This window comes from Apaloderma vittatum, unplaced genomic scaffold, assembly GCF_000703405.1.
Source record: "Apaloderma vittatum isolate BGI_N311 unplaced genomic scaffold, ASM70340v1 scaffold18736, whole genome shotgun sequence".
Classification (NCBI taxonomy): domain Eukaryota; kingdom Metazoa; phylum Chordata; class Aves; order Trogoniformes; family Trogonidae; genus Apaloderma; species Apaloderma vittatum.
The window spans coordinates 13,254-28,643 of record NW_009722507.1 but is presented as its reverse complement, the minus strand read 5'-3'; the positions used below and the strand labels follow the sequence as shown (position 1 = coordinate 28,643).

Genomic DNA, 15,390 nt, shown 5'->3' with positions numbered 1-15,390 from the left:
CTTCAGGAATGTTTGTCTTCCAATGGGCATTCAAGGTCAATGGTAGTCAAAAGGACAGAATATCATATGGTTTAAATACTTATGTGTCTTTAGGGGTTTAAACAATTAGGCAGCTTTTTTTTTCCTCTCTGGAATCATAAGGAGGGTTTATAGTCTTATGTTGCTTTAAAACCTTCAAGTAGTTTACACATTTGCTATACCCCTAAATGTACCAGTGCCACTTAATTGAACATAAATTTTGTTTTTGACACTACTCGTTTAAGGAATCCTATCTAAAATAAAAATGTGATTACAACTCTCAAACAGAATTTTTCTTAAATCAAGAAAAGTTCTAATTATACTTAAGCAGGAAGATTCTACAATGACTTTGAATCATATAGGCTTAGGATGTTTGGTGTGTACTGGGAAGGTACCTGGAAGAATTTGACTGTAATCATATACATACACACAATGTTCAAGAATACAGACAAGTTTGTAAAATCAAACACTGAAAAATTACAAAGTCATGGCCATCTATTCAAATATAATCAGCTACTCCAGCTGCATACTTTCTATATGGGTGTTTACATTACCCGAGTTATTCAGATACTCCTGTCAAAACCAGAGCAGCTGTGATTTGCTGTAAGGAACATGGCAAGAGACTCTCACTAGCACAGTCAGAACTCTTTTTGACTGAGAAATACAAACATTTTAGACCACATCCAAATTTTTTTCCTGAGTTTCTTCCACAAAATCCCATTTCTGAGAATTTTCTTAACAGATTGAAAATAAGCTTATATAATTACTTGGAAAATATTTGCAGAGCAAAGCACTGTGTAAAATGAAAGGCAACAAGCCATTGGCATACACTGAATTTTCCCCCTTCATTTCTTGACGATAAACACCAGTGTTAATTTTTATTTACTATAGATTTAATTTGCTCAAAACTCCTATCAGGAGAGGTTGGCTGTGTAATATGTAAATATTGCCTAATTACTTGGAGAAACTTCTAAAATACCAACAACTAATCAGCCTAATCAATTCAGGCACTATTTTCTTATGCTTTATTACACTGGATAATGTTGTTTTCCAGCACTGTCTTCAAGAATGATAGTGATCTCCAATAATTTCTTTCACATAGGAAAATCAGTTCCCTGCCCTCTATTAGTGCTATTGCAAGGAGAGACGGAAGTGCCATTAAAAAGCACAAGAGCAGTTCTTCGAACATACATAAGGTAGGTATAATGGCTTCATGGATTTGGTAGCATTCAAAACAAATTTCTGTTTTCATTTCAGTTTTAAAATTATGTAGCTTACTAAAATCCCTCCACAAAACTGTGTACAAAACCAAATATCAAGAATTACAGAGAAATTAACTTTGTTCACCGAAGCCAAATGAGCTGGGAAATTAAGAATAAATTCTGGCAGGCTGCTGTCTCTGTGATAGTTGGAATATCTGACTGTCAAATTGTTTGTCGGGTGCTTATCATTTGCAATTCTGTCTTTCAAATGGGAGTATAGAAGAACTCAAAGGGTGCTATGCAGTCCTCAGAATAACACAATGGGCAGTCATTTTCAGCTGTTAAAAAGATCCCCAAAGGATGAGATTGAAGTGGCTTGTCCTCTTCTAAGATACCTCAAACACTCGTGGCTGCGCAGACTTGGTGATTTTTGAGGCCAGTATACAGATTGTTGTCAGCCTTGGGGATCCTCAGGAGCCTATATAATAAGGTACAAATGAAGGACTGTGACAATTCCCATAGTGAAGATGCAGGTGTGAGTAAATGTTATTGCTATTTATGCACTTTGTTATCTTTGCTCAAGGCAGTAACAAAACTGTATGACTAAATGATTGACTTTGTTTCTCCTAGGAAATTAATACCATTCAGCCAAATTTACCTTTAGCATGCTTCTAAATTCCAATTAATTTCATTTGTGATTTGCTCATCTGTGATTTTCATTCTCATCAGATGAAATGTTACTTGTTTTCAGTCAGTGCTATCCCAGACTGGATGTAAATTGGAGGAGTATTTCAATTCAACTTCTTCAATTAATTAGTACTTCAATTAAAAAAAAATAAGTTTTTAAAATAATTTCAACTAGAGAAGTGTTCTCTAGTTATACCTGAGTTCTGTTCCCTAATTATGTTACGTTTTCTTCTTTGATTTCAGGAAAATATAAAAAGCGATGAAATTAATACTCAGGTAACAACAGGTATGGAAAGATGGTTTTTATTCTTTTTGTTGTTGATCCATGAATTCTGCACAGATTACCATAGAAACTGAGTTTGTCAGTTTGTCTGGCAAATTGTGTTTAGAATAATTGAAATATCATTGCTATGTGGATTACACACTTAATGCTTTCTGCTCCCTTCTGAGTTGCAGTTATTTCCCAAAGGCCTAGCCAGGATGCAGGATATGCAAGGGCTTAATTGCTGATTTTTCTAAACAGACATGATGCTAGAAACCTTGCAGCATTTGGGAATGCCAGCTATACACACTTATCTTCCACAGAAATATGCAAGCAATGAATTATCAAAGTGCTATAGTGAAATCTGACTTGAGTCAAGTATAAATGAATAGCCTCACAGACAAAATCTTCAAAAGCAGATGAAATTTTAGTCAGAAAAATCTTCCTTTCCCACTTCATTAAAACAACAGAAACAAGAGAGAAAGAAGTACTTAAGAGCGAAAGCTGTGCAGCTGGAATTGGTGAATTTGCAAGAAGCAAATCCTCTAGATTCTTCTGAATCCTTTAGATAGCCTCTGCTGGAATGCAGACTTTCTCAATAACCAGAAATTTGATCATCTGAAACGTGAATTTAAGGTGAATTTATTTTGCAAAGAAAACTTGCCCTGAAACCAGAATATCCCTTAGCCTCATAGTTGCCCAATGAAATAGACATTCATGTTAGGTCCTTCATCCACTGAATATCCATTTCACAAAGGATCTTCATGGGACCACCCAGCATCTCCAGCTCTGGGAATTCACAGCAGGAACTCAGAAAAGGTTCTCTGCCCACCATCTCGCATCTAGCAAAAGTTTTGAACTGGAGAATTAAGTATAAATCTATGATTCCATAATTGTTAAGCATCATTTAAACTTTGTTTCACTGCTGAATTCATAGCAAACTATAGACCCCTCATGTAGGTGCTGCAGAACTACCTCTTAACTATCCTGATGACCACTGTCTTGCACTCCTTCTCCACACTCATTGGTGCTTGCAGTTTCTGTAAAATGTGTTGCTCTGCTCTAAATAAAATTCCTCTGTGTCATGGAGAAATAGTTCTGGCTGGTTTAGATAAGGACATGAAGATTGTTCTAATTTGTTTCCAGTTGTCTTTTATCCATATCTGTAGTCTTTTCAGAATAATGCCATCTCGACAATGGAGTTTATTTTCAAATTTACTTTTTTTCTAGCTATATGTAATTTTCATGTATTCAAAAGCAGTACTAAAAATTGTTGGCAAAATGTATATGATCATGTGTGTTCCAAAGCAGGAGACACAACTGGGTGTAAGAATACTGAATGCTTGAAGGTGAATGTACAGCTATCCAAAGCTGTAGTGGGATACCCACCACTGCTGGCTTCTGCTCATGAAAATGGCTGTATCTGCCTCTGGAATATTCAGGTAGTTATCTGAATGTTTTTGGGATGGGCCTGGACCACTGAGAAGATAAGTTTACTAATCTTCCAAAACATGCTTTTTAAGTAGCAATTGCACCAGCAGATATTACATTGCATTTTTTGGTTAACAGTTTCTTCCACAGACACATTAGTTCTGCTTTATTAACTGTTGCAGGGAATAATGGCAAACAGAAAATGAAAAAACATGATTTGAAATAATTATAACAAAAAATGACTGTAAAATTATGTGGAAGTCTAGAAGTTGATTTTTCACCCTCAACATTTACCTTCTAAGAAAGGATGATAGGCAAGGCAGAGTGTCCTACTCTCAGAAGAGGAGAAATATGTTCTCACTGCACAAGCCAGCTAGCACTCGTAGGTTTACCAGTCAGGACAGAACAGTATCCTAACACATAGCGTCTACAGTTACAATCAGTCTGTAAATCCAGTCATGCAACAGAATACCAGTTGCTTAGCTGTCACATCACCTCCAATCCACAAGACTCTATTCCAAGAGATACAAAGGAAATGCAGCAAAAAGGGGGTGTTTACTTGAAAAATATAAGTTTGTGTACAAGACATTATGGCCCATTTGCAGCAGGAAACAATTCAGCAGCAAATGAGATGCACGCTGATGATACTCCACAGCAAATGAGAGGTAAGTGTTGAACTAAGGGTAGGTACAGCTAGAGTGAATTGCCTGAAGAGTGAAATAGCTTGTTCTTTTGATGTAAAAAAGACAGCAGTCCAGAAGAATACACCCTGGTTACCTTGGTCATTCAGTAGATCAGTAAACTAGCTTTTTAGCAGCTTTCTGAATAGATATGAGCTGAGTAATGCTGAATAGATCAAATCAATGGCACTAAATTTCTGACACAGTGATTATTATTTTTTTCATGTAGATATTATAAAGATAAACATGTGCCTGATTATTTATTTATTTATTTGTTTATTTTAGGGAAACCTACTGAAAGAACTTTTGCCTTTTTCAAAATATCCTTCAGTTCCTCTGACAGCACTATGTACAGACAGCTCCACTAAAATACTTTTGGCAGGCAGTAAGGGTGAGTAAACATGTTTGTCATTCTGCAGGACCATTTTTATGATATTTTTATCATGTTGTAAATGTGCCAGAAATGTGGAATTGAAGGTCCAAATGCTACCAGACTTTCTGCATCAAAACTATAATTAAATAACTGAAAAAAAGTATTTTCTAGTGTGAAAGGATGATAGATTAAAACTTAGTGCTAATAGCATTATTAGAATTGTTTTCACAGAAGACGTTACAATTTTCTTGATTCACATGCCCTGCATACACTTTCTATCTGAATTGTTTTATTAATACCAAGGGCAAAAATTACTACTAAGAACAAGCAAACTTTCACATCCATAGTAATAAATAAAAAACTGCAGCTGTACCAAACCCCATGTTTCACATACTGATATGGAGTGCAGAGTAATGGCTTCAGCAGTACACTGATATATACATAAATAAAGTACTTACAGTGTGCTAGCTATTTGTTGTTAGACTTTTAATTTCACATCAAATCTAGTTTTGGTTTGGCAGAAAGTACAAGAGTTTATCTGCTGTCTCATTATACTCCTAACCTTTAGAATTGCCCTGGCAATTTTTCTCTTCTGCATCTACATATGAAATACTTGTCCTTTAATGTGCCATTTTTCTTCTAAAATACCTATTAGAACAATTTCCTGTCAGCTTCCTGCTCTTATGCTGTCAAAAGTTAGATAGAGCAATTTTTTTTCCCATTTGTTTCAAAACTGAGCAGCAGCTTAATGCTGATGCTTAAAATGAAGATGAGTTTCCACTCCCCATTGATTCTAATCAGTAAATGAGTTCAGGAAGGCAGCATGCACTGAAGAGGATTTTAATTAGTTGTGGAAAAGCTTCCACCCTATTACCTATTCATCTGATACTCTCCCTTTGTCCTTTTGTGTTTGTGCTACTGTGTATTTGCTTTTCACACTTCCCATACCCTTCTCTTTTATCTGCACTGCTACTAACAATTTCTCGTTCCCATTACAGATGTTTCCTTCTTAGGAAAAGGTCAGCCTCTCTGTCAATCTCTTTGCTTGCTTGCAAATGTGCAGTCCTAGAAACCATATGTGACCAGTATAAAAGCTGGAATTACACAAAAGATTTCTCTGTCTAGTAGTAGAAATGAGAGTTAAGAGGCAGCTTCATCATGAAAGAGGCAGCCTAGGCATGACACTGAGCAGTTGTGGGTCATAAGGAAGATGGTTCTTTGAGTCTAGCATCACATCATTGCACTAAAAGGTTGTAAAACATTAAACTTTCATTGTGTAACTGAAAAAGTCTAATTCTCAGGAAGCTCTCACACCTCATTTGTGAAGTAGATACCTGTCTTGACCAGATGACTCTTATTTTTCACTCAGATCATTTAAAGAAAAAACTTAATGTTCTATTTCAAATATATCCTGTTAATGACACATTGCTTACAAAAGGTTTATATATATATTGCATATTAATGAATATTCCATTATTTTCTTCTCTTTGCTTGACAATGAGATAGTGACATTCACCTTAAAATGACTTTCACTAACCTGTAATCTCTGCTTCATTCTGCCCAGTGTTTACCAAAAGCGTATGGTAGCAATGAATGAACTTGTAGCACTACTGAAATTTATTCATGTTTTACTTTTTCCTTTCTTAAATAGAGGGATATATTATGCAGTGGAGCATTGCCTCATTCTTAGAAGATCCGCAAAGTAGTAAAAACGTAAGAAAAAAATCTAACAGATTTTCTTGACTTGAACAGTATACCAAGATAAGACAGATAGAAATGGATTCAGAGCTCTACAGGGACTAAAATGTTTCCTGCACATAAAAACATGTCTTTTGCTTGAAATAATAACTTGATGCTGTGAAAACCAAGAAAAACATAAGCAAAATACTATCAATGATGTTAGCATTATTCCATTGTGTTTAAAGAGGCTACATTAAGAATTATTTTATCCATGTCCCCTGAGTGGTGTTTCTATCACATGCCATTTGCAGACTGGTTCATCGAGGGATTACTTTGTCACCTCTTTTAATTTTCAGAAGGCCAGGCTGATAAATCCACTAAGCTAGCAGTGATGGTGCCTGAAATGTGTTTATGTTGCTTTTTTTCTCTCAGCAAATAAAGGAAGAGCTTTGCTGGAGTGCACACTCTGCTGAAATTGTTGACTTATTTCATGAAGAAGAGAAAAATGTGGTAGTGACAGCATCTATTGATGGTTCAGTCAGGTACAAAAATGACTAATACTTCTTACTGCCATGGTCAATCAGCTGAACTGCTTTCGAGGTTCAAGCTGACTGACCGGCAGTGGAAGTCGAAGGAACCAGTGGTCGCTCACTCGCTCGCTTCTCCCCTACTGGGAAGGAGGAGGAGAACCTGGAAAGAACAAGAGGTAGAGCCTCAGAGGATTGAGATAAAAGTTTAGAATCATAGAATCATAAAGGCTGGAAAGGACCTTAAGATCATCAAGTCCAACCTACAGCCCTACACCACCCTAACACTAAACCATCTCCCGAAGTGCCACATCCAGCCGTTTTTTGAACATGTCCAGGCATGGTGACTCCACCACCTCCCCTGGCAACTCATTCCAATGCTTCACCACCCTTTTGGTGAGGAAGTTTTTCCTAATAATCTAAACTTCCCCTGGCACAACTTAAACCTGTTCATTCTTGTCCTGTCACTATTCACTGGGGAGAAGAGGCCAACACCCGTCTCACTACAGCTGCCTTTCAGGTAGTTGTAGAGAGCAATAAGGTCTCCCCTCAGCCTCCTCTTCTCCAGGTGAACAGCCCCAGCTCCCTGAGCCTCTATTCATAAGACTTACCCTCTAGCCCCCTAATCATTCTGGTTGCCCTTCTCTGGACCTTCTCAAGCACCTCAATGTCTTTCCTGTACTGTGGAGCCCAGAACTGCACACAGTACTCAGTTTTCTTAATGGTGAAACATAAAAACAAATAATAATAATGGGGGAAAAAAGAATAACACTAACAGGAAAAATTAATAACAACACCAGTGTTTAACTAGACAGCGTACAAGGCAAGTGCTGTGCCGCATGGGTGTCTCACCGCCTGGAACCCAACGATGCAGCCCCACGCCCCTGTCTTGAGCGATGCAGCCCCAAGCCCCTGTCTTGAGCTTTACGGAGAGTGAGATGGAGAGAGAGAGCCTGAGCTCCCATAGTACCTTTCATGAAGTTACAATGCTGTGGAATATGGCTGGCAGCTGGGTATCATAGCTTGCCCCTCTCCCAGCTGCTGGCAAAAATTAACCCCATCCTATCTGAACCCAGTTCAATGGTCTTCAAAGTTGGTCTTCGTGCTGGATCTGTATGCAGGCTAATAGAGCTAAAATACAACACCGGGTGCATTTTCTGTTCTGCACCTGAAAGAACTTACATCTTAATGTAACACTTCCAGTTTTCTCAGGAAGTCCGACCTTTTGCACTGTCATTTTCTTCCACTATTGTGACTTTGAATGCATAGGTAGTGGCCCCATCTTTTTAGAAATAACCTCCTGTTCTAATCCTCTTTTAGCTTTCAATACTCGTTAAATTGACATGGGTCCTAAGCACTGCATCTAGCCAATGCTTATGCAATTAAACCATTGCAGTCTGAAGATGCTTTATAGATAACTGTAATTGCTTCTTGGTTAACAAGCACATTGGAAGGGGATTCTTTTGGGTTTTTTTGAAAATCAGTGAGGAGATTTTGTGTAAATCCTGCTCTGGTGGCAGCACCTTACTGTAGGAGAAATTCAGGATATTGGTGCCTTTACTCTTCAGTTTTGTACTTATAGAAGTGAACTGTTTGTTCTCCAGTTTTTCCAGCATCTTTGAGTCTTTTTTATTCTCAAATTACTTACATTAAAACCAGTAAACTTCAAGCTCATTGATTTATTTCTTTTATTACTAGCATACAGAAATCTAGAACAGTACTGCAGAATTTGATAATGTAGTGAGATATTTACTCACCTTTGTTCCACTTCTAAAACTATCCATTTTTCCTTTCTATCCTTTGGCACTGCTTCTACTATGTCTGTAGGGTCTGGCAGGCTATGAACGGATACTATCTTGGTTACTTCGGACAACCCAGGAAGTTTGAATTATCAAATATCAGTTGGTTGATTTTACCTTATGATGTCAATAACTTTCCTACTATAATTAAAGAAGAAAGCACACATATGGAAAAGAAGTCTGAATATCCTCTCGTGCTGGACTGTGACAGGTAAGATCCCTTATATTTACATTATGTATATGATTGAGGAAACAGTTCTGAAAATGTACTTTAAAAGCATCTTTCACGTGAAGGTCAGAAAAATGTTCGTATTTCCTATGAGTTTTTTAGAAAGATTCTTTTTTAAAAATGTCTTTACACAGCATAGATAAATCTCTTAATTGTTATGACTAGGTGATAGTCAGGATTAGGATTTAAATTCATTAATAGTGATAGCTAAATAATTGCCTCAGATTTTAGCCTAATTAGAATCTGTATATTATGTACACTGTTCAGGTTAGCAACATGTTTCTTTTCCAGTTCCATGAGATGACTACTTCTTGAATCACAAAAAATTTTTTGAAAAAGCTTAATGTGTAGGGTTTCAACCCAAACCCAAATCTTTCTGTAAGAAAATAAATCCAATTTAATCTTTCCATTTAAAAAATTTTCTTCTTAAATTTTCTGGGATGTTATGAATACATCCTGACGTTCAGACACTGGCATAAACATGTGTTCAATAGCAGTGCTGGACCTCTCAACTTCTAGGTAGAATTCTCAAGACATGTGGGTTAATTACAAGTCAAGTCAGAGACTTGGCCCTCTATCTTAAGTAACATCCCTGGTTCATTAATTAGTGGATTGACCAAATGAACATAAATACTGAAGCAGGGATCTTAGGGGCAACGTGCATGGTACCTTTAGTAACAAAGCAATCCAAACCTGGGGAAATTTACTTCGGAACTTAAAAAGTCACACATAATAAGGTTTTGCATACTGTGTGCATTCTTAGGCTGCCTTTTAACCAAAGCATTTTGGGACAATGGGAAATCTCTAAGGTGCTTTACTGTTACCCTGGTTAGGTTGATATCCTGCTAACACCTGTTACTCCATAGAGTTCTTACTAATGTGAGTAGTCCTACTGAAGTCAGAACAGTAACTCATCAATACAAAGGAGTGCTGGGCTGTGTTTGAAAGACTAACCCCTGTAGTCCTTTTGAACAGTCAGCAGCTAGTTTGAAACCTCTGGAATCAAAGATAGTATAATTAAGCCAGTTAACCTTAAAAAAAATTTTCCATAAATGACATGCCTGTGCCAAACTGTGGCTACTTTTTGAGGACTCTTCAAATATTTCAGTAAAGGATAATAGCTACTATACATTTAAGATACATTAGTTAAACAGACTATATAAGCAAATGAGAAGCCTGTTTCAGTCTTACCATTCTATATAGTCCATGTGCTGCCACCTCAAGAGTAATATGATTCTTCTGGATTAATTGTACCAAACAGTGTAATGAATAGCTAGTCAGCTGTCACACAAAAGACTGTGTTTCTTATGAATGCTAGGCTTTGGTTTTTTACAGGATGCAGAAGCTTCTCTTGGGTTAAGTCAGTTATCTTCACGATGCTACTTATAAGTCACTAAGATAATACTTTAGAATTTCAATTAACAAATCAAGTTATAAATGCTATAAACAGATATTCGCCAAAAGTGCATACACCTGAAAAGGTACAAACCCAGCTGTAGGTACTTACAGTTTAAACAAGCATCTCAGGTGATCTACTGAAAAATGTCAGCAGGTAGATAGGCCCAATAAAAGAAAACACTCAGGTTCCCTCTGTACTTTATAATTCCTTAGCTTGTGTGATCTGACTTAATTATTATAATTATAAATGAAACTTAATCTACACCAAAGGACACTCTAGATCATTTCTACTTGTGATTAACTTTGAAAACCAGATATATGAGCAGAGGAAACCTTTGTTATGGAAATGGCATACAAGAATTGTTGTCGGAACTGATAGAAATACTGAAAAGCCATTATCAGACAGCAAGTCAGCACCCAGCTGTGATAACTTATATTAATATTTCCAGCCTTCTAAAAATGACACGACAGTATCTGGATTGACATAGAGTTAGTGAAGTACTTCATGACACTTACGAAAGTCCTAATATAAATTCTATTTTGAAGATATATGGAAAAATTTATATTTCAAAATAATATTATTTTGGAGCCAGCTAAGAACATTATACTCAGAATTTCTATTTCTGATAGGAGCATCAGATTTTTTCTGTCTTGCATGTACAGGCGGACATCACTGACTAGATCACCTTCAGTTTTAGAAAAGCCAGAACACATGGACATAGGTCAGGACTTGAAGTTTTTCAAAGCTCCAGCTTCTCCAAAGGTACCTAATATATATGACTTTTTTGTTGTTCTGTGCAACATATAAGAAATGCAATTGTATTTCTCATTTAAAAATTCACCATAAATAACACTATTTTTCTCATTCAGTGGAAAAGGTAGTACTAAAATGCATAAATAGAAGGATCAAAAAAATCTCTCTGGATTTCATTCTCATTGTTTCACACTTTTAAATTCCAGTTTAGAAGGTAGAACACACCGACTCATTTGTTTGGTTTAACAGCATTTTAAAAAAACTAGGATTTTCATATGCTGCCATAGAAATCCTAAACATCTTAAGTTTACTCGAAGGACGTTTGAAAATACTAGAACAGTGAATCCCTGGTTACATAACAGTTATTTCAGAGTTTCCATGAAATCAGAAACCAGGAGAGTTCTGAGTTAGTTAAGATAACTACAAATGGTGGAGCAACTCCATCTCTACCTGCCTTACCCCTTAAAAATCATGGGAACAGATAAAACTTCTCTTGCAGTTGTAGCAGAAAAAGAAAAATACACAGATCCTACGGCCACTTGCCAGAAAGCTTCCGTTAACACCTTTCTGACCATTCTTCCCCAAAGGTTAGTAGTCAACAGCTAGTGAGAGGTATGAATCTTATCATCCTCTCCTAAAATCTGTGGTACTGCCACAATCTGATACCCTAATGTAGCCAACTAAGGTCCAAACAGGAGTTAGTAAAAGATAACATTGCTCCATGTGACCAGCTACTCTTCTCCGTGTACCTTGGCTGAGAGGCTGATGAGGTAAGTGGAACATACCTCTCCACTGTTTATTGCCCCATCTTGCCAGCCAATTCTTCCCTTCTCACATGTCCTTGCTGACTGCAACCTCAAGGATACAAAATCAACTCTCACCTGGTCTGGGTGCCTGACTATTTGAAGCTAATGGATTATTTGCTGCTAAGCAACGGTAGTTGAACAGGCAGTTTTGAGAGATTTCATCATCTCACTCCAAGGCAGAAACAAGCTGGTGAGCTCCCTTAAGTCACAGTTATACTAATCACAGGTGCTGCACAGTCTCCAGAGCAGCCTGTGTTTAAATCACGGGGAAACTGATGTTGCTGCTTTTGTGCTGTAGAAGCATCCACTACAAAGTAATGTTTAGATTTGATGATCTTAAAAGTCTTTTCCATCCACAATGATTCCATGATTCTGTGATTCTGTGGCTTCAGTTTGTACTTCAGATAAGAGGTATACTATTCAGTGGCTGATCAGCTCACCATAATTTAGTTGTCCTATCTTTCTGAAATGGGTAAAACTTAGTAATTAATGCACATGTGTAATGCTTAGAATTGATAGACACACACTGGAAGAGATTCCTTCATGCATGTTTCGCATTGTTGAAGATCTGATATCTCTTAAACTGTTGCTATCGCAGCACATTTAGTAATGTATTAGTAAGAGCATAAAAAAATGGCAGTAGAAATGTCTGTATAATGTAACATTTCAAATTAAACTAGTTTTCAAATTTGACAGAAACTAGAGTTCTCTGCAGTATTTCAAGCTATAGGTACGGGGTTTTTTTTTCCTTTTTGGAGGACCATAAATTGGCTTCCTGGAGTGAAATCACAGTTATATCATGTAAAGACAGTATAATTTTCTGCCCTGTCCATAAGTGTAATACCTAGGTAAGTCTTAGGATTCAAGTGAGTGTCAAGGTACCTGGGTGTTTTCACAGATTTAAAGCTTTCAACAGTTAACAGCAGAAATGTCTTGTTCATCTCCATCTTTCCCAACTGGCTACTGGAGTGTTTGTGATGTGCAAAGCCCAACAGAAGAGTAGCCAGACTGACAGTCCTGTGATGAAGTTATCACCTGGGAAGGAGTTCTTACTCCATTACCTCTTGGCTAGACTTCCACTCTTCTATGATAGCACATGCAACCAACCACACCTGACAAGTATCAGGAGAATGATTCCTTTATTGACCTTATCCAAGGGCAATAGGTGAGAAAACTAAAATTAGGTTTAACTTAGGTGATAAAAAGCATTCTGCTGTTAACTGTCTTGATTTTGTGTCCCTTGGGAAGCTGGAATTTTCCTGATTATGTGTTTTCTATAGCAGAGAGATCCCCTCCTAATTTAAAAAAAAAAAAAAGTTCAAGGCATCCTTTACATGGCACAAAGAAAATCTATGCATAAACAATAATCTCTCCACATAGTTACAATATACATTTATTTGGGGAACATGTTACATGTTTCGGGAACATGCAATTCAATAAACGTAGTAATGTCTTCATTACCTTTTGTCTTCAGTTAGTAATGCACTGATTTTGGCTTCCCTTGGTCAGATGTACAGACAACTCTTGGAAAAATTTGAGTCTGAATACAGAGAGACTGGTGTGGTATTTGGATGTCTTTCTATATATGAGGTAAGCATTCATTCTGTGATGGCATTCATAGAGCAGAAGGCATTAGTGCTACTGAATTATTACAATCACATACTCTGACACTCAATTGTTAACTAACTGCTTCTCAATTTAATTTTTCAACATGGTTTATATTACTACCTATCCAACTCCATTCTCCATTTGGTGAAAGCTTGAGGAGCCAACTGAAGAGAATGTGCTGCAAAGTGAGTATTCCAGACATTTACTTCTCCTGTTCAAGCTCATGTCATGAATTTTTTCCTCAGACTCAACTCTTTTAGCCCGCCTCAAAACTAATGATTTTTATGTGCACAAAGCTTTGGCTATTCTGAGTTAATACTGTTTTATGGGTACTATTGATTTGATTTTCTGCAAGCTGTCTAGCAAGGCTTCCTAGGTTTTTTGTTCTATGAAGAAAGACCAGAATGTCCACAGCCTTGTCTATCCCACAAGGGATCACCCCTAGCAGAGGTGTTGATTTCTTTCTATAGAGGATACCTAGATAACTAGCTTGGATGAGACCCATAACATCTAGATGGCTCATTAAGTGGGATGAATAGTGTGTTTTGCATTCAGATATGTGTGACTTTAATGCTTGTGCATGCAGCATTACAGAGTATCTCAGTAAACAGAAGACTTAGGAGCATATGGCACATATGCTATTCTTCTCACCATTAATGTGCCTAGGAAGTCTATGTTTTGTTCCCTTCCAGAAGAAGAAAATAAAATACAGGGCATCTTGTGCCTTGGCAAGTTAGACGCAAATACACTGAAGCCAATGGAATGGCAATGGATTTACAGTAAAATAATATCAAACTTTCTGTGAGCTCATGCACAAGTAATTTTTTACCTGTGCTGTTACAAAATGCTATCAAAGTCATCTGTTGACCTTAATATATTAATTAGTTCTTGAAATTTTGTTATTTATTTTTTAAAGGCCTTCAATGGAACAAAGCTGAGATATCGAGTCCTACTGGCCAGACAATGAAGACAGGTTTCAGCGGAGAATAGGGTCAAGACAAATAAACATAGTATCCATCTTCAGGAGAGTGGATTAGCAGACTCCTTATTTCATTTTTTTTTCTCCTGTTTTTTTCTGTTATATTTAAATGCATTTCATTGTTGAGCACATAGAAATCAAATCTTTACTTCTATTCCCGTCCTTCATGCAGAGAAGAAATTCTAAAGCTAGTGCATAATTACAACAAGATACTCAGGGAAAAGAAGAACCTTACCCTGATTAACTGCTTAAAGATTCAGAACCATAAATCTGCAAAAATGCTTCTTTGGCTAGCCATACAGACTTCTCCAAAGAACAAGATTTTTTTTTCCAGAGGTACTACTCTAACCTTTCTCTGATGTCTCAGGAGCTTTGGCATCCATAGATAGGCCAAGAGTTGATGGGGTGTTCCATAGGTAGCACACATATGCCACAGTATCCTAGTCTAATGTCTTCTTCCAGAAACATTAAGATTTCCTTGTTAATTATGTGGAGATAAGACAGAAGGAAGATTTAGAACTAGGTTCAACTAACGAGGAATAGCCTAATTTAAAGATACCTGGATTTAGGTCACAGGATCGTAGAACATGCCATCTTTAACTGCACACTACTTTCACCTGAGCTGTCTTCATATTAATTAAACATAATTACAGAAACAGAAAAAGCAAAACCCAAGCAAAATTCCTTGCAATTGTTTTGTTAATGCTATGCGGACAAGTCTTCAAAATTATCATTCTAATATCTTTTAGTGCCAATATTTTTGTTTGTTCAGAAGATGCCTTGACCAGAACTATTAACAGAATGGAATGGCCATACTACCCAAAACAATCATTTTCAGCAGCTCAGATTCTTTCTGATTTATGCTACTTTGTTTTAGAAATGCACTAACATATAACGGTAAGGAAACTCTATGTAGACAAGATTTTTTTAATTATTTTTTTCCTGATCGATTTACGG

The 15,390-nt window shown here is 36.9% G+C and overlaps 1 protein-coding gene across 1 annotated transcript in view; it reads left to right on the top strand.

Moving 5' to 3' along the window:
• WDR64 (WD repeat domain 64) overlaps nucleotides 1-14,444 on the top strand; it is a 65,295-nt gene extending 50,851 nt beyond the window's left edge. Inside the window, exons 18-28 of the mRNA XM_009871800.1 lie at nucleotides 1,121-1,214; nucleotides 2,151-2,193; nucleotides 3,481-3,611; nucleotides 4,566-4,671; nucleotides 6,305-6,366; nucleotides 6,766-6,875; nucleotides 8,688-8,870; nucleotides 10,950-11,049; nucleotides 13,356-13,436; nucleotides 13,606-13,639; nucleotides 14,371-14,444. Coding sequence (XP_009870102.1) covers nucleotides 1,121-1,214; nucleotides 2,151-2,193; nucleotides 3,481-3,611; nucleotides 4,566-4,671; nucleotides 6,305-6,366; nucleotides 6,766-6,875; nucleotides 8,688-8,870; nucleotides 10,950-11,049; nucleotides 13,356-13,436; nucleotides 13,606-13,639; nucleotides 14,371-14,444 — 1,018 coding nt within the window. The remainder of the gene's footprint in view (nucleotides 1-1,120; nucleotides 1,215-2,150; nucleotides 2,194-3,480; nucleotides 3,612-4,565; nucleotides 4,672-6,304; nucleotides 6,367-6,765; nucleotides 6,876-8,687; nucleotides 8,871-10,949; nucleotides 11,050-13,355; nucleotides 13,437-13,605; nucleotides 13,640-14,370) is intronic.
• Nucleotides 14,445-15,390: the final 946 nt, after the last annotated feature.